Here is a 23,081-nt window from a genome sequence, read left to right on the forward strand (position 1 = left end):
ATAAATACCGGTAGATGTATAAATTGTTCAAACAATCATTTTTTATTACTGTAGTAGTCTGTAGCCTCTGATTATTAACTGGTGTTGGGTTGGAACTTTTAGTTTGTTTTGTCTGACAAGGGAAAGCAATTTTGGGAATTGCATCTTCCAGCAGTATTCAGGCAGCGCAGCTCAGCTGGCTTTAATTATGCTGTTTCACTTCAACCAAGTATTTGGAAGGTTATGGTGTCATCCAAGGCCAGTCATTCTTTCAGAGCTTGCTGCATTGCTATGGTAGATTACCGATATAGACATCCATAGCATGTCATGTTTTTCTGAATACCAACCATTTTCTAGTTTCAATCACAGGGATATTCTGTAACATTTCATGGCAAATTGAGAATGCAGACTTTAGAATAGCCATTAGTGACCTGGTCGGTAGTCTCTGTCTGTGAACAAAATAACTCAAGTTGCTGGGATGATCACCTTCAAAATATCTATCTAGCGATGCAATGTTTAGCAACAATCACTGTTCATATGTAGATAAGGATTAGAGGGACAAAAAAGAGTATTGAGTTCGTTGACTTCGTTCATTGTATTTGTTTGTGGTGATTGGTGAACATGTCACACTAATGCACTCTCCACAACTCTATACAACATAACTGTCAGCATCAGTTTCGGTGTGAATTATAATGGTTTCACTCTAAACTGCTGTCTGAGGGCTGGTGGTTTAGAACGTTGTGTGAACTTTGTGAGAGCATGGTGAGTGGTTAAGACCATGTGTGATTCAGACACAGTGACTGCCATGCTGCTGAGAAGGGTAGGATTTGTTCTTATACTTTCTGTTTACAGTCACACACGTGGACATTCTCTGGCTGTCCTACTTTGTCTGTCTGTCTGTTTGCGTGTACTGTACATCTGAGATGTAGTGGAGTAAATGTAAAAGTATTAGAAGTGGGAAATACTCAAGTAAAGTAGCCTACAAATACCTCGAAATTGTACTTAAGTACAGTACTTAAGTAAATGTACTTAACCTTACGTTACCTTCCACCACTGTTTGGGTTAGTTTGAGCCAGATGCAGCAATGTTCCCTGGCAGATCCTATCGTATCGTGTCGTATTCCACACAGTTGCGTAACCACTGCTCTCCAATCAGATGTTGTTTCCCAGAAGTTTCTGCCATGGGTTTTCCTAACCTAACACACACACACACACACACACACACACACACACACACACACACACACACACACACACACACACACACACACACACACACACACACACACACACACACACACACACACACACACACACACACTGAAAACATAAGCCCCCCTGACTCCTCCGCTAACTCGTGCACATGTGCCCTCCCACCTCTTTCAAGTGGAGTTTCCCAGTTTTGTCAAGATATAATCCCTCCCTCCCTCCTCACACTAGACTAACAGGAGCAGGGAGGGGGGCCTCAGTCAAACAGACAGACTCATAACAAGATCCAGAGATACACTCAATACATGAAGAAGAAGAGAGAGAGAGTTGCTTTTCTGAAGGCCATCATTTACTGTCGGGAGTGTCTCTCTTTGGACCTGAGTCTTATTTGAAAGCAATCTGTGGCTTTATGTTGCTCAAAAGACTACCAGAGTGAGCTTTGTTTCTCTTCTGAACACAGAAAGCCTTTTCCTGCAGCAGCTCCTGGGTCTGTGTATAGCTGAGACACACAGAGGAAGCTTCATGTCAGGACAGGAGAAGACAGACAGCATGTGTCTGGGCCCTGTGGGGACAGCGGCCGAGCGTGAGCTGCTGTGTGTGTTTGGGACGGGTGACCTGGGTCGTTCTCTGGGCCAGCGTCTGATCCAGGCCGGCTACAGGGTGGTCTATGGGAGCCGCAGACCCCACAGCTGTGGACCCCTGCCTCATGGAGCTCAGGTACACCTCTACCATCGAATACGTCTATCTCTAATCCTAATATCTAACTCTTGGGAGTCAGATCAGGTGGCCTCCATATAGTGGCAGTTATAGAAACTGGGTTATACCACGCTAAACCACACAATACCACGTTCTGAGGACACAGCAATCCGGTTTTAGAGCTCATGTGACACATTTTAACACACAAGTTTAGACTTGTTACATTGCAAACAAAGCACATTAAACTGCATTCATGTGTATGAAGTATGTATGTGTGTGTGTGTGTGTGTGTGTGTGTGTGTGTGTGTGTGTGCGCGTGCGCGTGCGTGCGTGCGTGCGTGCGTGCGTGCGTGCGTGCGTGCGTGCGTGTGTCTGTGTCTTTCATACCGTAGACATTAGGGCCGGAATGTTGCTCTTTGCTCTTTAAAAATAAATCCTCTTGAACCTGGCAAGTGGTGGTGTGCGGGTGTTCCTTCTTTCTCCTACTAGTTAGGTAAATACTCCTTGGGCTAAATTCGGCCATAGCCACTTGCCCAAATGTGCCAAAATGTGCTGACCTCATCACTTTTGTGATGACGGCTATGGGCATTTTTAGACAAAGGAGTGTTTTTTGTGTAAAACTAATGCTTGCAATGGATTCAGAATCTTGAAAACCCCCTAGTTTGACATGTCACATGCTACTTAAAGTATAATGACATTTGGAATTTTGTTGCCTTATATTGGTTGATAATGGTACTTGGTACCCCATCTTTCAGCAGCTGTCACAAAGTTTCCCAAGGGAGTTGGGTTGGAACAAATTTTTCTCTGATAGTAGACACCTTTATGAACACATCTGTGAAGAAAGCTAGTGGTAAGCATTTTCTTTGCAGATTTGCCACAACTTAAGCTAACTCTACCTAACTATACGTTGTATGCCTCGTCACCATCGCACCTGCTCCAAATTGCCTACCGGGTGTGCGGAAGTCATCTCTCTATAAATATTGTTGGAACACAGTTCACATATTTGCATTATGCTTTTTTGTATTATACATATAAAACATCATGTATATGATTGGTGGATCAGTGCATCTAGGCTTAGTGTATTAGTGTATTGTTTTATTGGTGTTGTTCTTGAATGAGCCAACACGATGTGGCATGTGTCAACAATTTGATGTGTGCATGTGTGTGTGTGTGTGTGTGTGTGTGTGTGTGTGTGTGTGTGTGTGTGTGTGCATGTGTGCGTGTGTGTACGTGTGTGTTTGTGCGTGCCTGTGTGTGTGTGTGTGTGTGTGTGTGTGTGTGTGTGTGTGTGTGTGCGTGCATGCATGCATGCATGCATGCATGCACGTTTATGCAGGTACTGAGTCATGCAGCAGCAGTCCAGTCCGCCAGTGTGGTCATTGTTTGTGTCCAGAGAGAACACTATGACTTCCTGGAGAGTCTGGCTCCTCAGCTCAAAGGGAAGGTAGGTTTATGCATCCAAACATCACCACCAATACAGCAGTCCTTCTTATTTACATTTAATTTATCTATGGTCATGTACCGTATTATCATCTGTAGTATCATGAAAAGTGCTATACAAATAGAATATTTTTACAATTGTTATTAAGAGTACCAAAGTCCTGAAGTCACTCGTTCATCCCCTGGGGTTACGGAAGTATTTTCTCTGTGGAGAATAACATTAGGTCATCTTAATCTCAATTGTCTAGTGACAGTCTAAAAAGTTAAAATATATATAAAAAATAAAAAATAAAAAATTGTCCCGGCGCTATAAACAGGAATGTGGCGCTGTATCATTTTACGATAGTCAAACAATCATTTGTTTATTTTTGGAACACAGTTCACGTCTTCTTATTATGGAACTTATACCGTCATGATGTCATGATGTTGGATGATGACTCATTGTCACTTAAATTGTTGAATGAATTCATTAAAAATATCTACCCATATACAACTCCATATATCTATGGAGTTGGACAATAGTTGTATTGCTGATTTCTGATCACCAAATATGGCTGTGATTGATTGAAAGGTGCTGGTGGATGTCAGCAACAACCTGAAGAAGGGTCTGTACCCCGAGGCCAACGCTGAGTACATGCAGAGGTGAGACACAACAAGAAAACCTTCACTTCCCAACTTTTACTCCTCCTAACTGCACAGTATCTCTCCAGTTCACTATGGTTCCCAAACTTTTCGGGTCGGGACCCAAAAGAGATATTAGACGTTATTTGCCTTGGATCCAAACTAGTGAAAATAGCAGATCTACAAGCACACAACGCAACGCTTCGCACCGTGTTGCGAACTTGTATATGTTACTTGGTTATTTGTGTTTAATGAAGGGGCATGTTTGTAGCTGCTATCCAATGTGAGCCAAGTTTAAGGACTGCTCAGCAAACTCAGAGACCTACACATTACATAATGTTTCATGGTGTCCTGTGTCTAACATCTGTTTCTCTTATTGACCATTCTACACAGGCTATTATGCAATTCTATCTACTATTTACTGACTAGAGACTATAGAGCCTTTAATGGCCTAGCAATGGATCATATAATAAATATACAATAAACATAATGATATATGAAAAATCACATTATCAACAACATAACATTACAAATAAAGGGAGGAATACTGTGTTTTGTGTTCTCGTGACAGGCTGGTTCCTGGGGCGTCTGTGGTAAAGGCCTTTAACACCTTGTCTGCGTGGGCCTTGCAGAACGGCCTGTCAGACGCCAACAGACAGGTACGGTACAGTTGACTGAAGCCTCTTCTACAGTAGTGGTTCTCAGACCTTTTCATGTCCAGGACCCCCAGATGTGTATATAGTTGGCCGCGGACCCCCATCTGAAAACATTTTGTGCCAGGGACCCGGGAATAATTCAAAATTACTCAAAATCCTCCAAACTTATTTTTTAGTTTTTCAGACTTAAAAAATTGAAAAATAAAATGCATGTTTGAATAGCCAAAGTATAAAATATGGTTAAAATGATTGTGAATTACCTTATTCTGCTGGGGACCCCCCCCCCCCCCTCAAGGACCCCTGGGTCGAGGGGGTCCTTGACTCAGGGGAGAACCACTGCACTACAACACTGTGACCCCTTTTCCACCGGTTGGTTCCCAATGGGAACCGGTTCAGTTCTTTGTGGTTCTTAGTCCATGAGCTCCAAAATTGGTGGGAAAAACTAGACCTATATTAAATTGTTTATAGGATCAATAGTAAATTAATACATGATAACCCTTCCACAGTAGTAGCTTTTTCCTATTTTCGATTATTTTGCATATTTTCCTACATACTGCCTCATTTGCATATTTAAAAAATTAAAATTTGTAATACAATAAATCAATGTCTTTGTGTAAGTACTCAATTGGGGAAGTTTCATGGTGAAAACAATCTAATATAGGTATGGTTTTGCCCACTCAATTCATAATTAACGTTCCAATTTTGGAGCTCTGGCTCATGGACTAAGAACCAAAAATAACTCAACCGGTGGAAAAGGGGCCTGTGTGCCTCCTACACACCCACAATGTTACACAAAGTCATGCTTTGTAATTGTTGAATTGAAGTGCTGAGGTTAAAAAAAGCTCAGCAAAATAAAGGGATACGGCTTCACTTGAGTACTGAATACAGGAATAACTAAACGCTGCTTAAACACAATTGAACAAAAGTTGAGAATGCTGAGATAAACCAAAGTTTCTGAGCAAATGGAGAAGTCATGCAAATCTAATGTTCCTTCCATACCAGGAACATTTTTTTAAAATATATTCCTTTCAAACTGTTGTGTTTATATCATGAGTACAAGAGCAATTTTTGCATACCTGCAAAGGCAACAGGTGTGTAGGAAAAGACCAAACGAGTTCCCCAACGTACTGGGGGAAAAAAAAGAAAAAAATCCTGAACGCCATCTTCAAATGCAATTAAAGTTTTAATGGGAATAACAATGTTACACCTGTTATACCTTCATCAGGTTATCTTCTTTTGTGAGTACACCCACACAGAACGAGAACATTGTGCAGTGATGAAGTGACACAAACAATTGATCACCACAGATAAAGGCATCAACCTGTATGAATTAGGCTGCATTTACTATATGAACAGTTTGATATGAAATATTCATCACACCCCCAGTGTGTTAAGACCTTTATTAAAGATTGAGAAACAAAGGTGCTAATGCAAACATAGGTTCCAACGGACACACACATAATGTTCAAATGGGCACACAGAGCAGACCACAGGTGGACACGGTGAATCTGACAGGGCACTCACAGTCTCTGGTTTTGGAGGGAAATCAGAGTTCATTCCCAATGACAAACCACTGTCTTTTACGTCTTTTAAGTGTCAATAGGACAGGCTATAGTGCCTTGCTCAAGGCCAAAGGCAACTCAATGGTATAGTTATTGAAACTTAGTGCAATATGCATTTTGGAATTTGCATACATAATTTAGCTTTATACTCTGATTTCACACTTTATAGCTGGAATCATAAGAACATCTGCTAATAACTGCACGCACGCACGCACGCACGCACGCACGCACGCACGCACGCACGCACGCACGCACGCACGCACACACGCACACACACACACACGTCCCTCAACACCTAAAGTTCATGATTCAATAGCTCTAAATTATACAGGATTTGGCTGTAAGAGTGTAATCATTGTTTCAGCCCATATGGGCTTAAGTTAGACCCATAATGCTCCTTTATTTTCCTGCTAACCATATGTCATTTTATGAGAGCAGAGTTGTTGTTGTCTGTCTCCGTTTGTGCGAGTTTGTGTGTGACTGTGTGTGACTGTGTGTGTGTGTGTGTGTGTGTGTGTGTGTGTGTGTGTGTGTGTGTGTGTGTGTGTGTGTGTGTGTGTGTGTGTGTGTGTGCGCGTGCGTGCATACGTGTGTGTGCACAGCTAATCTCGGATAGATGTTCCAATGTTATCATTGTATATTATAGTTGTTATCTCCGCCAGGCTGGAACGGACAGGATTAACAGGGCGATTCCCTCTGAGCAGCTCATTAATGGCACCGCTGAAACGATCAGCCTCAAACTTTGCATGTACACTCCCACTAGGCCAAGGAAGACATCTTTCCTTGGCCTAGTGGCCAAGGAAAGTGGCCAAACGGAGTAACCTAACATGTTAGTTTTACAATTAGAGTACTCTGTTATGTAGTTATTTCTCCAAAATAATGCCGTTACTTTGTTACATGTATATGTTCATGTTCTTTCAGTAGCCACAAGGAAAAGGAAAAATGATAAATTAAGAAGATCGTCTCTGTCAATGGAGACTTGTGTGGATGTTACACGAAAATCGGTGACTGATGCCTTGCAGTCTGCGGTGATTGCATAATCATTCAATTCAATGGTGCACCACTTTTGGTATGACACATGGCTAAAGGTATTACATGGCTTAGAGATTGAGAGAAGACAGAGAGGTTGCCCTTTTTGGATGTATTGGTGAAAGGAGGAGAACAGCATAGCTCCACAACACTGGTGGTAGGCCTACAGTGCACAATCTTGATTTTATGTTTACCAAATGTTCTCGCTGAGGGGTTTTAAGTAACGCCAAAATAATCTAGCAATTTACTTTTCTCAGAAGGTAATCCTGTAATGCAGGGGTTCTCAACCCGTGGGTCGCGACCCCTCGGGGGGTCGCCAAATTATTTTAGGGGGTCCCCAAATTATTTTCAGAAAAAAAAGAAAAAAAAATATTTCTTTTTAAATTTTATTTTCACGATTTTTCAAAAATAGCAGACCTACAAGCTCGTAGCGCGCCACTCGGTGGCGCGCTATGAGCTTGTAGATCTGCTATTTTTAAATAGCTAAATTATAACAATGCTTAAAACACCAAAAGGGGTTCCCGCCCAAAATGGTTTAAGGTTATTGTAGCAATCAATTTATATTGGGGGTCGGGAGGGGGCGGGGCGGGGGTCCCGAGACATTGCCAAAGCATTTCCGGGGGTCCCCGGCCAAAAACGTTGAGAACCCCTGCATTAGACAGTGGAAATAAACAATTAAACAGTGGAAATGAATCAACCCCTAAAGTTATACACAACGTGACGTGTTGTGAGCTTGTAGAACTGCTATTTTCGATGCACGACACGATGGCAACTGAGCATAAATCAGGGTCTCTTTAGGAGCTCTGCTGTGCTCGTCCATAGGATTTGCTTCCCCTTCCGTTCTCTCTCTGTTGCTGAAAACTAAAAGTAGCTGCATAATATGTGGGATTGTTCTGTTATTCTGATCTGGTTCTAAAATCCCCAAAAGGATAGTGAAAACCACACCGGTGCGTGTGCGTGTGCGTGTGCGTGTGTGTGTGTGTGTGTGTGTGTGTGTGTGTGCGTGTGCACATGTGTGTGTGTGTGTGTTTGTTCGTTCATTTACATAATGCATCTCTGTGCGTGTTTGCATTGTGCATTCATCTACATACCATGTGTGCTCGTTGGTGTAGAATCAGCAACAGCGTACAGATGTTGACCGAGCTTCGCTAGTTCTCCACCTTCTCACTTCAACCTAAATTTAGATGGCTCCTCCTGCAGGTGGTAGCACGTTGAATCCTCCAGAGTCCAAACATTGCTTTCATTTCCATCTACGCAGATGTATGTATATATGATCAGATAATGAAGACATACATAGCATAATATATATATAGCGCCCACACGTAATATTTCAAGGACCATTAAAAAGAGAGGAGCTGTGTGTATTGCAGGTGCACGTGTACAGTACAAACAGCGATTCCACGTGGTGCGCCTTCAAACAGCAAGACGAGGGGGGATTTTTTTCATGTGTACAGCAGTGCTGTGCTACTCAAGCCGCGGCCCCCGCTTAAGGCCCGTCAATAAAAATATAATTAGTTATTGTCATTGTTTTGAACAAGGTATTGTATTGTTTGTTCCAAGAGAAAGTGATATGGCCTTATTTATTCACCTGTGATAATCTGTTCAATATGTTAATTCTCTTCACATTTTGTGAATGAAGCCTCATTTTGTTTGTTGAGGTTTGGACTTATAGATGGAAATGTGGGTTTTTACTGTGTTTCCTTCAGCTTGCGGCCCTAATTTGTCTTTGCCGAGTGGCCCCTGATCCGCCCTGCTGTACAGCATGTACTGTATACAAATAAAGTACAGTTTTCCTCCAAATGTTTCACTTTGGAGTTGGACCCAATTTATTTATTCAGAAGTGAACCGCATACATGTTATTCAACAATATTCCTCTATTGAGGTTCTTTAGGTCCAACATCTTAAGAACATCATGCGGCCTCTTTTTCGCTCTTATGTCCAGTCTTATGCCATGTAGGTTCTTACATTTAGAATTGAGGCATTAAGCAGACACTCTCACACAAAGTGCAAGACAGGAGTAAGCTAGCATGACCAATTGTCAAACAGTAACAGTGTAATTAGTGCTGAGAAAACAAGCAAGTGAGTAATTACTGAAGGATAGCAAGCAGACATAAAACCTGGCATCTATTTAACATACAAAGCATCTGTGTTCAGGTAAACCACATACTGTACCTCGCATCTATCTGCAGATGAACTATGAACATTTATATCTACAAACAAATAATTAAAAGACATGCATTTCTGTACGCCATGTGTCTGGGTAATGTGTGGATGGACATGTCAACTCATCAACACATCATGTCAACATCTTCTCTACTGCAGGTGTACATTTGTGGGGACAGCGCTGAGGCCAAGCAGATGGTAGCAGACCTTTCCACCAGCATGGGTCTCAGCGTCGTAGACAGGGGTTCCCTGTCAGCGTCCAGGGAACTGGAGGATTTCCCTTTGCAGCTTTTCCCCCAGTGGAGACTGCCTCTGTGGCTGGCCACCGGCCTCACCGCCTTCTTCTTCTTTTACCTGCTCACCAGAGATATCATCTACGCTGCCGTGGAGCAGAAGAAGGACACCTCCTTCAGAATCATGGTGTCCCTGGCCAATAAGGTACGCTGTCTGATGCTGGATCACTGAACACTGGAAGCCATGCAGCAGTGCTCCACGCCGCTACACGGGCAGTATGGACAGCCCGATGGGTTAACACGGCACTTTGCAGCAATCTGTGGTGCTTTCAGCTCCAGTGTGTACCCAATGTGAGAGTCACTCATCAGTCATCATCACATCACAATGCTGTGATGTATGCTGTATGTTTAGCATATGCAAGTGTAGCATTACGTGGAATATATTATCCCGCTTATTACACGCTGGGATGGGAACAGATAGACACTATACAGTAGGTGGTGCTAGATTGGAGCACCTGCCCTTTTGCCCTCTGGACAGCAATATGCCATTTTGAAAGATAGTTTTTTGGACAGTTTGTTCATTTTATTTTTGTTTTCTACAGTGTACAATATGTGGTCCATGGTGACATCGATCAATTCTGGATTAAAATATATATATATTATTTATGCCCCAAAAACGATACATTTCACACACACCACACGCACCACACAAGGTGCCCTTTTTCACTTGAGCACCTGCCCCTCAAAATGTCCAAACAAAATGTTTATACTTTATAAATACATTAATTTATCCAAAAGTAACAACAGAACAAAGTATTAGGTTGCTTACGGTAAGTATCCCATAAGTGTCCTTCCAGCGCAACACAGTCGCTTCGGAAACACATTCTCCAGATACAAATCAGGAACATTGTAATCAACTTTTGTTTTCCTAGCAAACAGAACAGCAGCACTTGCTAGATTTAGCGACAGTAAACATTTGCGAGATCTGCCGCCAGACGGTGCCTATACTTAGGAGACCATTTGTACAGTATGCCATTTAGTGTACCATTTTGCCTCTAAAGGGGATCTTCCTATATCCACCATCTTTGCTTCAGGTCTTCCCCATTGTGTCTCTGATCATGTTATCTCTGTGCTACCTGCCTGGAGTCCTGGCCGCCATTCTGCAGCTCTACAGAGGAACCAAATACAGGTCAGAGCTGCATCTAGATTTGTATAATTGCCTTGCTTTTACATAATGAACAAACCTACATAACAGCAACAACTAACAATCATAATGGTGAATTTATCTTGCACATATTTTAGTATTAACTCTATATTACATATAAAACAAGCTTACAGCAATAAATGAAGGCGGGTCATGTTTTCCAGGCGTTTTCCTGATTGGCTGGACCGCTGGATGTTGTGCAGGAAGCAGATTGGTCTACTGGCTCTGGCCTTGGCTTTCCTCCATGTCTTCTACACTCTAATCATCCCTATCCGGTAGGCTACAGATACACCAGTCATCTAGTCACAAAATAGATGGAAACACACTGACTTTAACAAGTATTAACCTTAGAGTATATATTAATAGAGACGGCACCCGGAGGAAACCCTGAGGCGAAATGGACATAGTGGCCAAATATGGTATTGCAGCGCTGGGCCAAACACATGAACGCGCTGGTCTGTTGACTATCATTGCACACGTTCATGATGACACGTGAACGTGTTGTTTCATACGTGAATGTGCGCTATGATAGACAACGGCCAGCGCGTTCATGTGTTTGGCCCAATCAATCCCAGAATTCACTCTGTTCCTACCCGGAAGGAGGAGTGAAATCGCCTCATGCGCTTTTGAGCAACTTAATGCAAGTGGATGGGAGGAGAAATCTGGTGCCGTCTCTATTAATATATACTCTAAGAGGTATTATTAACACACTCAATTCCTCTCCACAGCCATACATCCACTGTCTGGCACCCTTTACAATGTTATCATAACCTTATTAACCTATTATTATTAACCTCCTTTGCATTGATTGATTGATTGATTGATTTTCCAGATACAAAGTTAAAAATACATGATTCTCTGTGGAAAGAATAACTAGTTTAAAATCCAGACTAATTTAGATGAATTAATACAAAATAACCGATTTAGCATTAGCAATGCCAGGTTTGATGAGCTCCTTCTTTCACTTAATTTTTTTGTCCGTCACCAAGCAACATTATGATTGTGTGAATCTGTAGTTTTCTTTTAAATTGTACACATGTAGTAATTGTGTGCATTTTCCCGCAGGCATTATGTAAGATATCATCGCACCCAGCATGCAGTCTCCCTGGTAAGGCTGCTTGCTAGTGAGCAGGAACAAAGAAATGCTAATTACTGTGTACAGTATGCGGTGTACTACTGTCATGTATGTGTATAATATAGAATGTACCATGTATTGGCTACGTCAGCTTTATAGCTTACTCCAGGGTTTCTCAACGTTTTTGGCTGGGGACCCCCGGAAATGCTTTGGCCATGTCTCGCGACCCCCGCCCCGCCCCCCCCCCCTCCCCACCCCCAATACAAAGTGACTCCAAAAATAACCTTAATAATAGAGAAAATATATCATATACTATGTAAACTCTTCATTTTCATTTTCCAGCCATTCAGTTGCAAAACAAAAAATTGAAAATAATTTGGGGACCCCCCAAAATAATTTGGCGACCCCCGGAGGGGTCGCGACCCACGGGTTGAGAACCCCATGGCTTACACAATACTAAGTATTATTTTTACTCATTTTTGAGTGGTGCAAACCACTCCAACAACCAGCTTTGTCTTTATGTTTGTGTACCTGTGTACGTGTCCGTGCACAGGTGAGCATGGTTACCATGGTCACTGACATTACGTCAGACCACAGCTGAACAGGCTATATAAGACCTTGCACCACTCAGTTCACACGGGTGTGATTTTTATTTAGACCATTAACAAAATGATTAAATTAATGTAATTGTTGTTTTTTTGTTTTAGTTTGTTGCGTGTTTTGTCCAAAATGAAAGAATGAATGAATGAATGAATGAATGAATGACAATTTAACATGTCAAAATGTTGACCACAACTGTACAAATTCACCACTTTACAAAATAATGTCAACACAATTTGAACATTTTTCAAAATGTTTCAAAAGCATGTTCAGAAATAGCAAAAAACATCAGACAAGCTCACAGCACATCATGATGTGAGCCTGAAGATCGGCAAGTTTTCATACAATGAAATATATAGCAGTGGTTAGGTTAACCCCCACCCCTCTCTCTCTGTCTTTCAGATAAGGGAAAACAAGACTGCAGAGTTTGACAACACCTTAGCCTGGCGGACTGACTCCTACTACTCTGTGGGGATTCTGGGTTTTGGGTTGTACGTCGTGCTGGGAATCACATCTCTGCCCTCTGTCAGCAACGCACTCAGCTGGAGGGAGTTCAACTACATACAGGTGTGTGTGTGTGTGTGTGTGTGCGCGCGCGTGATTTTACTCTGAAAAGCCCCGCCTTCCATTTCCCCCCAAAACCGGGAGGTATAATTCTCCATTAGTACCTCGCGCTGTCACATCTGATCTCTCTTCAGAAGCGTTAATATTCCAAACGAGATGCTTGGTTAAGTCAGAAATGAGAACAGAACATTGCCGTTCTGATCAAAACCGTGGACAGCGACGTAGATTTAGAGAGAATATAGACAGTTTTGTCGGGCAGTAAACAAGGAAGTGAACGGCTGCTTGCATGCGCGAAACTTGATGCTGAGCGCTGCACAAGGCGTTGCCTAGCAATGGCCCTGTCAAAAAATTGATTTTAGCGAGTTTTATATCATTAAAAAAGACAAGAGACCCTAAGACCCGTGGAGACGTCTTGAGCACTTAAGCTGCTTAGCTAGAAAAAGTGTCGCTCTGGGCACAGGTCTCCACCAGGATAACAGCGTTTGTGATGTTTGGACAAAATATGTAGGCGTAATATAGCGCATACAAAGTTATACACAGATCGGTGCAGTTATAGGTGTAAACATGTAAGTTGCATTTCTTGAAGAAATGCAATCTTAGCCACTAGGCAGAGGAAGACATTTTCTTCCTCTGCCTAGTGGGAATGTGTGTGCATATTTTCACGGAAATCACGCGCTGTGTTCAATATTTGAGGCATTTTGTTCAATCCTGCATACTTTGGAAGGCAATCTCGATTCTTAGCCAATCGGGATGCTATATGGGAAAGCGTACAGATGTGTGTCGATCACATGACTGTGGAGATAGTGTATACCGATTTGCGTGATGTACAGAATGTGATGTACACATTTCTGATGTACAGAAATGTGTTTTGCAAAAAAGATGTGGCATGTCTTCCTCTGCCTAGTGGGAATTTGTGTTCATAATTTCACGAAAATCGCACGCTGTGCTAATGAATTGAGGCTTTTTGTAGGAAATTGACAAATCCTGCAAACTTTGGAAGGCAATCTTAGCCAATGGGGATGGAATATGGTGAGTTATACAACAGGACGTTTCGAGCCTGTTTACAGAACTCGCCTTCGGCTCGTTCTTGCAGCAACGCAGGCGTGCCATTAATGACAGTAACGCACACCCTCTCGTGTAATATTGCTTAAGCGGACAGGTCCGTATTGATCACATGACATGTAGAAATAGTGTATAACGATTTGCCTGATGTATGGATAAAATATAGTAATATAAAGAAATGTGTTTTGCAAAAAATTGGCCTCATTGTGGCGCTATAACATGCCATTGTGGAAAATCTGTGGCAGAGATTCGTCGTTGGCATCCAGGGAGTGTGTGTGCACAGTTTGGCATCGACCGGGCCGCACACGCACACACAGACACACGGACGGAGTGCAAAACATACAGTACTCTCCCTATGCCTTTGGCTGGTGGAGACAATAAAAGTACTTACTTACTTGATACTAATACGTTTCATAAAGCTGTATAATATACAGCCTGTAAGTCCTGTATATTATTTTGACCCGCCAACCCCCCTTGAATCAAACATTTGATTTAGGTTCTGGTCAGGCCTGTGTGTGTGTGTGTGTGTGTGTGTGTGTGTGTGTGCGCGCGTTTGAAATGTCAGCCAACACATTTGGTATGGTATATGGATATGAAAAATGCGTTGAGGTGTAACATGCCGAGGCAGCACAGGCAGCGCTGACATTCCCCTGCAGAGGTTTGAAGTCAGACTTATATTGATTTCATTAATATTCCCTCATAGTTTCCAACAGCCCACTGCAGATACAAGCCATTGAAGCCAAGGTTTTCTGTTTCTGCGATGCTGATGCGATTCTTTGGGCAGGAGGACAGGTCAAAAACCGCTTTCAGGTTAATTTTGGTCGAACCAATTATTGTGCGCCTCAGCTGTGACCTTGGGAGTCCAAACGGACAGCATGGATGGATGATCCAGTTAGCGCACAGACACGTGATCGCAATGTTTAACGAGCTCACTGAATAGCCACTTAGGAATCGGTCAGATGAGAAAATTAGTTACCTGGTGTGCCATTATCGCTGAAGGTAATTTGTGGAAAGAATAGGTTTTGACTTATTGGCTTGGGTCCAGGCCTTTTTTTCCTTTTTTTGGCGACATGCTTGTAATGTGTTCACCTTGTGAGTGGAGTGGTGTTTACAGCAGTGGTTTCCAAACGGTGTGCTAGAAGTAAAGTCCAGGTGTGCCTTGGGATTGCGTCATGACCACACACAACATAAATCATTTTTTTTACCATCATGTCATGTTGCAAAGCAGAGCCAAGATTTATACCCAAAAATATATATTTTTACAAAGATATATATATTTTACCACAGCCAGACTTTGGGCATGTCATTATGTGCCTTTGTAATGTAACCCTGACTCACAGCCTGCCTGTGGCATTCAATGTTAATGCAGCGAGTTGTGAGCTTGTAGATGACATATTTTCACTATGATGAATACAGGTACTATGTATATTGAGATTTTGAGATTGAGGTCATATGGCACCCACTTCAGAACCTGATCCACCCTCATACCCATCCCGCTCACTTAAAACCTGGTTCAGACAAAATATAGTTTTAAGCCCGATTTAAACTGTTTTAAGCCCGATTTAAACTGTATCGTATAGTACTGCGGTGTCACGTGCCACAAAAAAGTTGATCTACAAGCTCACATCTGTTTAGACCTATCGGCACACTCATTTAGACCTGGGGCCAATTCTAAAAAACGCCTTTTAAATACTGTTGCTAAAATGATGTTGCTATACTGTGTAGTCTGTAGCAATAACTACCACAAAAGGTGTTCCCGGATTGAAACGTATAGGGGTTCCAGGTCTAAATGGGTTAAGACCTGAGGCCGTTTTTACAAATGCCTTCTAAATCAGTCGTTCTCAAACGTTTTCCTAATAAAAAATCACACCCGTGTGAAGTGAGGTGATGCTCGTACATCATCAACTTATGTTAATATCGATACAATGTTTAAATGTGTATGTCTGTGTGTGTGTGTGTGTGTGTGTGTGTGTGTGTGTGTGTGTGTGTGTGTGTGTGTGTGTGTGTGTGTGTGTGTGTGTGTGTGTGTGTGTGTGTATATATGTATATATATATATATATACAGCCCGAGCTGAATTAAAACAGTTGCACTGTGTTTAGAAAAGCCGATTTGCTCGTTCACATATGACGTAAATTCTCCATTCATTGTCAATGGCATTTAATGTCTGTGTTGCCACAAAAGTTCAGGACAAAAAGCTGTATAGGCCAAAAACGTTCAAAACACTGACACACAGATTTTTTAAATTATCATAAAGCAGGTGTACAACCTGTGACGTGCTGAGAGCTTATACACCTGCTATTTTTGAATAGCCAATGCTAAATGACACATGCTTTCAGCTTTCCAACAAGAATGGTTTGACTTTCATGATTTTATTATTCACGATTTAGTGGCCAGTTTTGGGACAATTTGGGGTAAAAGAAAATAATGAAGCTTGTGCTATGTGCTTGCTAAAATGACATGCTATTGAAAAATGGTTGAGTCTCAGGAAGTTTGTCCTCAGCAGACTGATGTTTATTTGATGTTTGTGGTTTTGTTTTTGAAGCATTTCATTTGTTAATTTCTTTCCTTTGTAGGAAGGATTATGAGCTTATAGCATAAAGTTAATTGATGGATTCCCATGAGGAGTGAGTAGAAAGCATGTTAAATGCCAGCAAAGGGTCTAAGGCACTGTTTCCCAACCAGTGGGCCGGGACCCATGTTTGGGTCACGACTTGAGTAAATATCCCCTTTTTCTGTTTACTACATAAACAAAATGTATTTTCATTTTTAACACAACAAAATTAAAAACAATTTTAAAAAAAGTAGCTATTTGATCAAATACCGGTGCCCGGCTGTAGAGCTCCGAGTCGGTAACGATGGAAGTTGGAGATTCATGCCCCATCCGGCTATGCAATACCCGTATCTGTCTGTGTCCTTTTATGCCCATATATGGAGATTTCTGTATCTGTCTCTCTGTGTCCCTTTATTTCTATGGAGTTATGTGTCAGGCATGCCCAAATATGAAGTATTGTGATGTCAGAACAGGCCAGCTCCATATATGGAGATATAGGGGCGACACCGGGCACTGCACTCCCTGTGGTGGTGTGGAACACGTGAGTCGAATTTGAAGTCGGTGGGGCGAACGTTTTTCGAGTTACGTGGATTACAGACGTACACACATATGTATACGTACACACTAGAAATAGCATATATACAAACTTTCAACTTCTTCCTTCCTTCCTTCCTTCCTTCCTTCCTTCCTTTCTTTTTGATGAATTGAACAAGGTGGACCCTCTTGTAAACAAGTGTAATGCTTTATTGGGTTGTCCACTCACAGTTAACAGTCTTTGTATTGAGTTGTGCTTGAAATGTACTGTAATTCTGCAAACTGTTAATAAATATTTCAATCAATCAAACCTTTCTTTCTTTCTTTCTTTCTTTCTTTCTTTCTTTCTTTCTTTCTTTCTTTCTTTCCACAGTTGAACAAGAAATGAACCTCACCACAGGGAACACACTCATTCATAAATGTAACTGGGTCACGCCAAGCTCATTTAGTAATTCTCTCCCTCCTCCTCCTCCTTCACTTTGGCCACAAATTAGAGCAGAGCTTTAAATGTTAAGTTATTCATCAAATGTAATTCAGAGAAGGCATTCATTATACCAGGCCACGCATCTTCAGGCGTGACTTGCGTGTGTGCGTGTGCGTGCACACGCGCGCACGTGCGTGCATGTGTGAGCGTGCATGTGAAGGTCAAAAGCTTATCTTTATAAAGGTCAGGCTATCACATTTTATCTATCATGCTCATTAAACCTATTACACAGCAATTAGATTTCAACAAACTGTGCCAGTGAATGAGTGTGTGTGTGTGTGTGTGTGTGTGTGTGTGTGTGTGTGTGTGTGTGTGTGTGTGTGTGTGTGTGTGTGTGTGTGTGTGTGTGTGTGTGTGTGTGTGTGTGTGCGTGTGTGTGTGTGCGCGCCTGCGTTTGTGCGTGTGTGTGTGTGTGCGCCTGCGTGTGTGCGTGTGTGTGTGCGCCTGTGTGTGTGCGTGTGTGTGTGTGTGTGCGCCTGCGTGTGTGTGTGTGCGCCTGCGTGTGTGCGCGTGTGTGTGTGTGTGCAGTTTTGATTTGTGTCCTATCTTGTCGTTTACTCTCTGCTGTCCTCTTAGTCCTAGGTCCTTGCTGGGGGACATTGTTACTGTCAACCATGTCTTTGGCGGGGGACATTTATCTCCCGACCTGCTTCCCCCTAGTTCACATTGGGTTACTTACTTCCTCTTCACACTCCATAATGGTGACTCAATGTCTGTCTCTTGGTCACGCATAACTCCTACATCGCTCATGCAGGAGGTACGCGCGACCGAGAGAAACAGGGCAGACATCGAGTGAATGAAAGTACTTTTGACATGGCAGCCGGTCAAAATAACCTGTGGTGCGCTGTACAGTTGAGGCTTGTCAACATGTGACAAGAAGACTATATAACATGCCTTCCATGGACTAGGTACTTGACTCTTCCTTCCTTCCACACGTGGATTATACCAATGTCAGCAGTATGCACCTTGAATAATGTCCTTAAGTATATATAATGCACATAACAGTACTCAGCGGCTGCTATGCTCACTGTACCTTATCTTATCTCAGGTTAAAAATATGATTCTTTTGTACAGTTTGTAGCAAAGCTTGTAAAAAAGCTAAGAGACCTTTTGTTTGTACTGTTTGTGGCAAAAGCTTGTACATATCTAAGACAAACACAGAAGAAAACCCTTTACCTCTACTTTTTGACTTTACCTCTACCTTGATCTCCTTCCCTTTCTTAGTTTTTCCTGGAGAAATGACACGATGGGAACTATGCACAAAAACTAATTTGACACACTTTTTTGGCGTGAATAAATCACATGAGATGAGATCACATTGCTCCTCCAGGCACAGTAATCTTAATAACATCATGTAGAGTGCGATGCGCCATTATTTTAAAACTTGTAGTTTGTGCATGTTTAAGATTACTGAGAAGAGAATAAGATTATTCCGTAGTGTGTGATAGCTGTGATTATTCCCTCATTGCTATATCTGTCTCTGCTGCTGCTGCAAGAAATAAATAAAACATTTACAGGGAGAAATGTGCAAAAACATACTGGTTGCTGATGGAAGTTATGAGTAGTGTGTTATACTATTCTAAGCCTGGTCTTTTCTCATGGCTCTCTCTCTGGCTCCTTTCTTCCAGTCCAAGCTGGGGTTCCTGACACTGTTCCTCTGTACGCTTCACGCCTACCTGTACGGCTGGAACAAGTTCCTAAAGCTGTCCACCTACAAGTGGTACACTCCTCCAGGCTACATGCTGTGTCTGATCATTCCCTCTGTGGTGTTGTTCTGCAAACTGCTGCTGCTTCTCCCCTGCGTCGACCGCAGCCTCACACGCATACGACAAGGCTGGGAGAGGAGGAGCGACCCAGGAGCTGAGAGAGGAGAGGAGAGAATCAGTCAGCCACTGATGAGATGAGACGGTCTCACATGCACACATACGCGACGCACGCACGCACGCACGCACGCACGCACGCACGCACGCACGCACGCACGCACGCACGCACGCACGCACGCACGCACGCACGCGCGCACACACACGCACACACACGCACACACACACGCACGCACGCACACACACACACACACACAACCCACGTGTTGACTTCGACATTGCATTGACACATCTATCCCATTATAAACTTTAGGCTGACGCTGTGTTACAGAACTATATGCACTGCCAGCTACATTGCTGCAAAGTCGCTGTTGAAGTGTTGCTCAAGCCACATCATGCCAAATGCAAAGCGTAGTAGGCTTATAGCACAGATAGCACTGATTAACAGCAATAATTGTTTTTCTTCCATTTACAGAACATCTTATCAGGAACTCTGTGGTGAGAGTTCAGTGGAAAATCCTCAGGCTTCACTGCGTCATTGTAGCACTGAAAAAAGTTTTCAGTTTTCAAAGTTTTTGTGTCAGGTATAGTTTGTAGCTTCATGTCGCAGACTTGTACTAAAAATGGATTGTAGCCTGTCACTTTGTCGCTGATATAGTGTGAACGCAGCATGAGGGTTGTATCGCTTATGTTTAACAAATATAACGCAAACCCTAACCGATATCTCTAACTCCAACACTTATCCTAAGGATGCTGGAACCGTATGTACCCTGCATGAAATCATACCAGGGACACCAATTAGACAAGCTGCCTGCAAAGAAAAATCCCATACACCCACAATGGACTTTTTTTTTTTTTCCTTCACTGGACCATTCTCACATGGTGACGGTGAGAATGGTCCATGAGTGTAGCCTGATTATCAGACTGTAGCAAGAGACTCAGTCCGCTCAGAGAGTGGGCGGGGTCTTTGGGCTGGATCCAGGCTACCATGAGTGGGAATGAGTGGACCAAAGGAGAAGTTCCCCGCTACATTTTTTTTTCCTTTAAAATAAAATGCACGTTTTTCACCGATTCCTCCCCCTATGGGGCCATGTATGATAAGTCATGATGACATATTAAAGAAGAGTACCTCAAGTTGTCTATCTATGGCTGTACTTCAATGTGGATGAGAAATATTGTTTATGGAATATTTTACATTGGGTAAAATATACCCGTGTTTATGATGATGTAACAACAAATATGTTTAGTGTTCTAGGGTTAAATCAATTAGAAACACAAAGTGTTAACTCCATGGCAGCCTACACTGCTACTGAGCTGTTTACCTTATATACTGCAGACGCCACCCTTCGATTTATAATCAAGCAACCACAGTACAAGAGCAATCCACCCAAGATGCACACTGTGTTAATCAATCAGCTGGATTAACAGGTGCCCCTCGAATCAGATCTTCAGGCACAAATCACTCAACAGCTAGGTTTCAACATGCAGCATCATAACACATAACAGCATCTTCCTGTGCAGATCAAACACAAATATATTAAAGAGATTCCAGTCACATGTGCACTTTCTGTGTGACTGCAATCTACAAGTTACGAGCATTACAATACGATTATGCATGTATTCTGCTGAACATACTGTAGAGAGTGTAAGAGGCTGCTCTGTGACAAACTGATACACAAAACACATGTACCGTAAAGGTGATCTATTCCATACATATGCTTATATGTGAAACTATAAATCCAGGCATTATCACTCATGTACACACGCACACACGCGCACACACACACACACATACACGCACTTTCTGACACCACTGCAGGCATCGGCTCATTATCTCATCTTGGCTCTTTTTCATGGAGTCAGAGCATTGTACAGCTCACTGTGTTTGTTATACTGACACACACGCGCACGCACGCTCGCACGTGCACACACGCATGTACACACACACACACACACACACACACACACACACACACACACACACACACACACACACACACACACGCACACACGCACACACACACGCACGCACGCATGCTCGCGCTGGCAAACTCACATAAGATTATACCCTACATTTATGTAGCCATGTCTAAACCTTTCCATTTTCACAGCAAGCAGTGTAACAATGTTGTATTGTCCAATAGATTAGCAATCTTCAAACACCTGATTTGTACATGGTTCCACACCGGTATTGTTTGCTGAAGACTGCAGATCTACAAGATTGTTGTAGCCATCTTGGCATTGTTAGGCATTTTGGCGTCTGTTGCACTGGTGTGCAACAAAGTCTAAATTAAGCATTGCACACACACACACACACACACGCAAACTCAGGCATGTACACACCTCACACCTCAAAGATCCTGACACACATACAGTACTCACAGGAAAAACTGCACGCGTCAATGCAGTTGCATATTGTTTGAAGGTATTGTCCTTTGTCTTCCTTTGTGAGACCAAGGCTTTGTGCTGCGATTACACCCACATACAGTAGAACCATTACATTACCACAAGAACCCTGACCCCAGCCTGCCTGTGGCATTCAGCCGGAAACAACGTGTCTACACAGTGTCGATTGGAGCCTCTCTCTTCTCTGTGCCTTTGCAGCTATTTATTTTTTGTTAAAAATGTTTTTGTTTGTTTACAAAACAAACAATGTTGACCAAAGTGTTGTACCATATTTAAAAGTGAATAAAATACTGTACAAGGTCAAAGTTAAAAGGGACCAAAGAGCTGTACAATGTCTATCTAAGTAAAACATCTAACTAAGAGCTTAGCTGTACCATATCAGAGTTTGAAAGTGAGAAAATTTGACATGGAGGACCCTGATGTAAACAAGTCTTAGTGCTTTTTCTGGTTTTATCCTCATATAGCAGATTTTGTATTGATCTGTACTTTCGTTGAACTGTACCCATTCTGCAAACTGTTAATATAATTTTCAATCAAATCAAATCAATCAGCAAAGCTCTGTACAACATTAGAAAGATAAACATCAGTAAATAAGGCATACCAAGGCACAGTAAATGGGCCTGGTAGTGCTGATCAAAATTCTTCCACCTTGTGTTATACGGTGAAAAAGTTAATATGCAAAGATATATGGAAAAGAAAAGAAAAGAAAAGAAAAGAAAAGAAAAGAAAAGAAAAGAAAAGAAAAGAAAAGAAAAGAAAAGAAAAGAAAAGAAAAGAAAAGAAAAGAAAAGAAAAGAAAAGAAAAGAAATAGCACTGTATACAGTGTATAGTAATCTATTTTAAAACATGTTTCATGCTGAATGGGCAGGTGGGTGGGGGGGGGGGGGGGGGGGGGGTTATCCATGGGTTTATTTTTTATAATGTTTTTATGTCTTGGCTTACAGTTGGAGGCCATCGATATTGTCCTTTTCTTTTTGCTGAGGTTTGCGTGATCTGCGCAAAAGGACAGTTAACCCATTTTGGGCGGGAACCCCTTTTGGTGTTTTAAACATTATGTTATAATTTAGCTATTGAAAAATAGCAGATCTACAAGCTCATAGCGCGCCACCGAGTGGCGCGCTACGAGCTTGTAGGTCTGCTATTTTTTTTAAATCGTGAAAATATTTATTTCAGAAAACTGGAGGATTTAGAA

General features: G+C 42.2%; 1 protein-coding gene across 1 annotated transcript; it reads left to right on the forward strand.

Moving 5' to 3' along the window:
• The first annotated feature begins 1,431 nt into the window (after positions 1-1,431).
• On the forward strand, positions 1,432-22,697 carry steap4 (STEAP family member 4). Its single transcript, XM_079504193.1, has 11 exons — positions 1,432-1,904; positions 3,220-3,327; positions 3,895-3,965; positions 4,516-4,603; positions 9,514-9,792; positions 10,682-10,776; positions 10,956-11,066; positions 11,857-11,899; positions 12,869-13,033; positions 19,291-20,616; positions 21,133-22,697. Exons 1-10 carry the CDS (start codon positions 1,710-1,712, stop codon positions 19,564-19,566), a joined length of 1,431 nt encoding a protein of 476 aa, XP_079360319.1. The 5' UTR covers positions 1,432-1,709; the 3' UTR covers positions 19,567-20,616; positions 21,133-22,697.
• The last annotated feature ends 384 nt before the right edge of the window (positions 22,698-23,081 follow it).

This window comes from Electrona antarctica (genome assembly GCF_951216825.1).
Source record: "Electrona antarctica genome assembly, chromosome: 6".
Taxonomy (NCBI): Eukaryota; Metazoa; Chordata; class Actinopteri; order Myctophiformes; family Myctophidae; genus Electrona; species Electrona antarctica.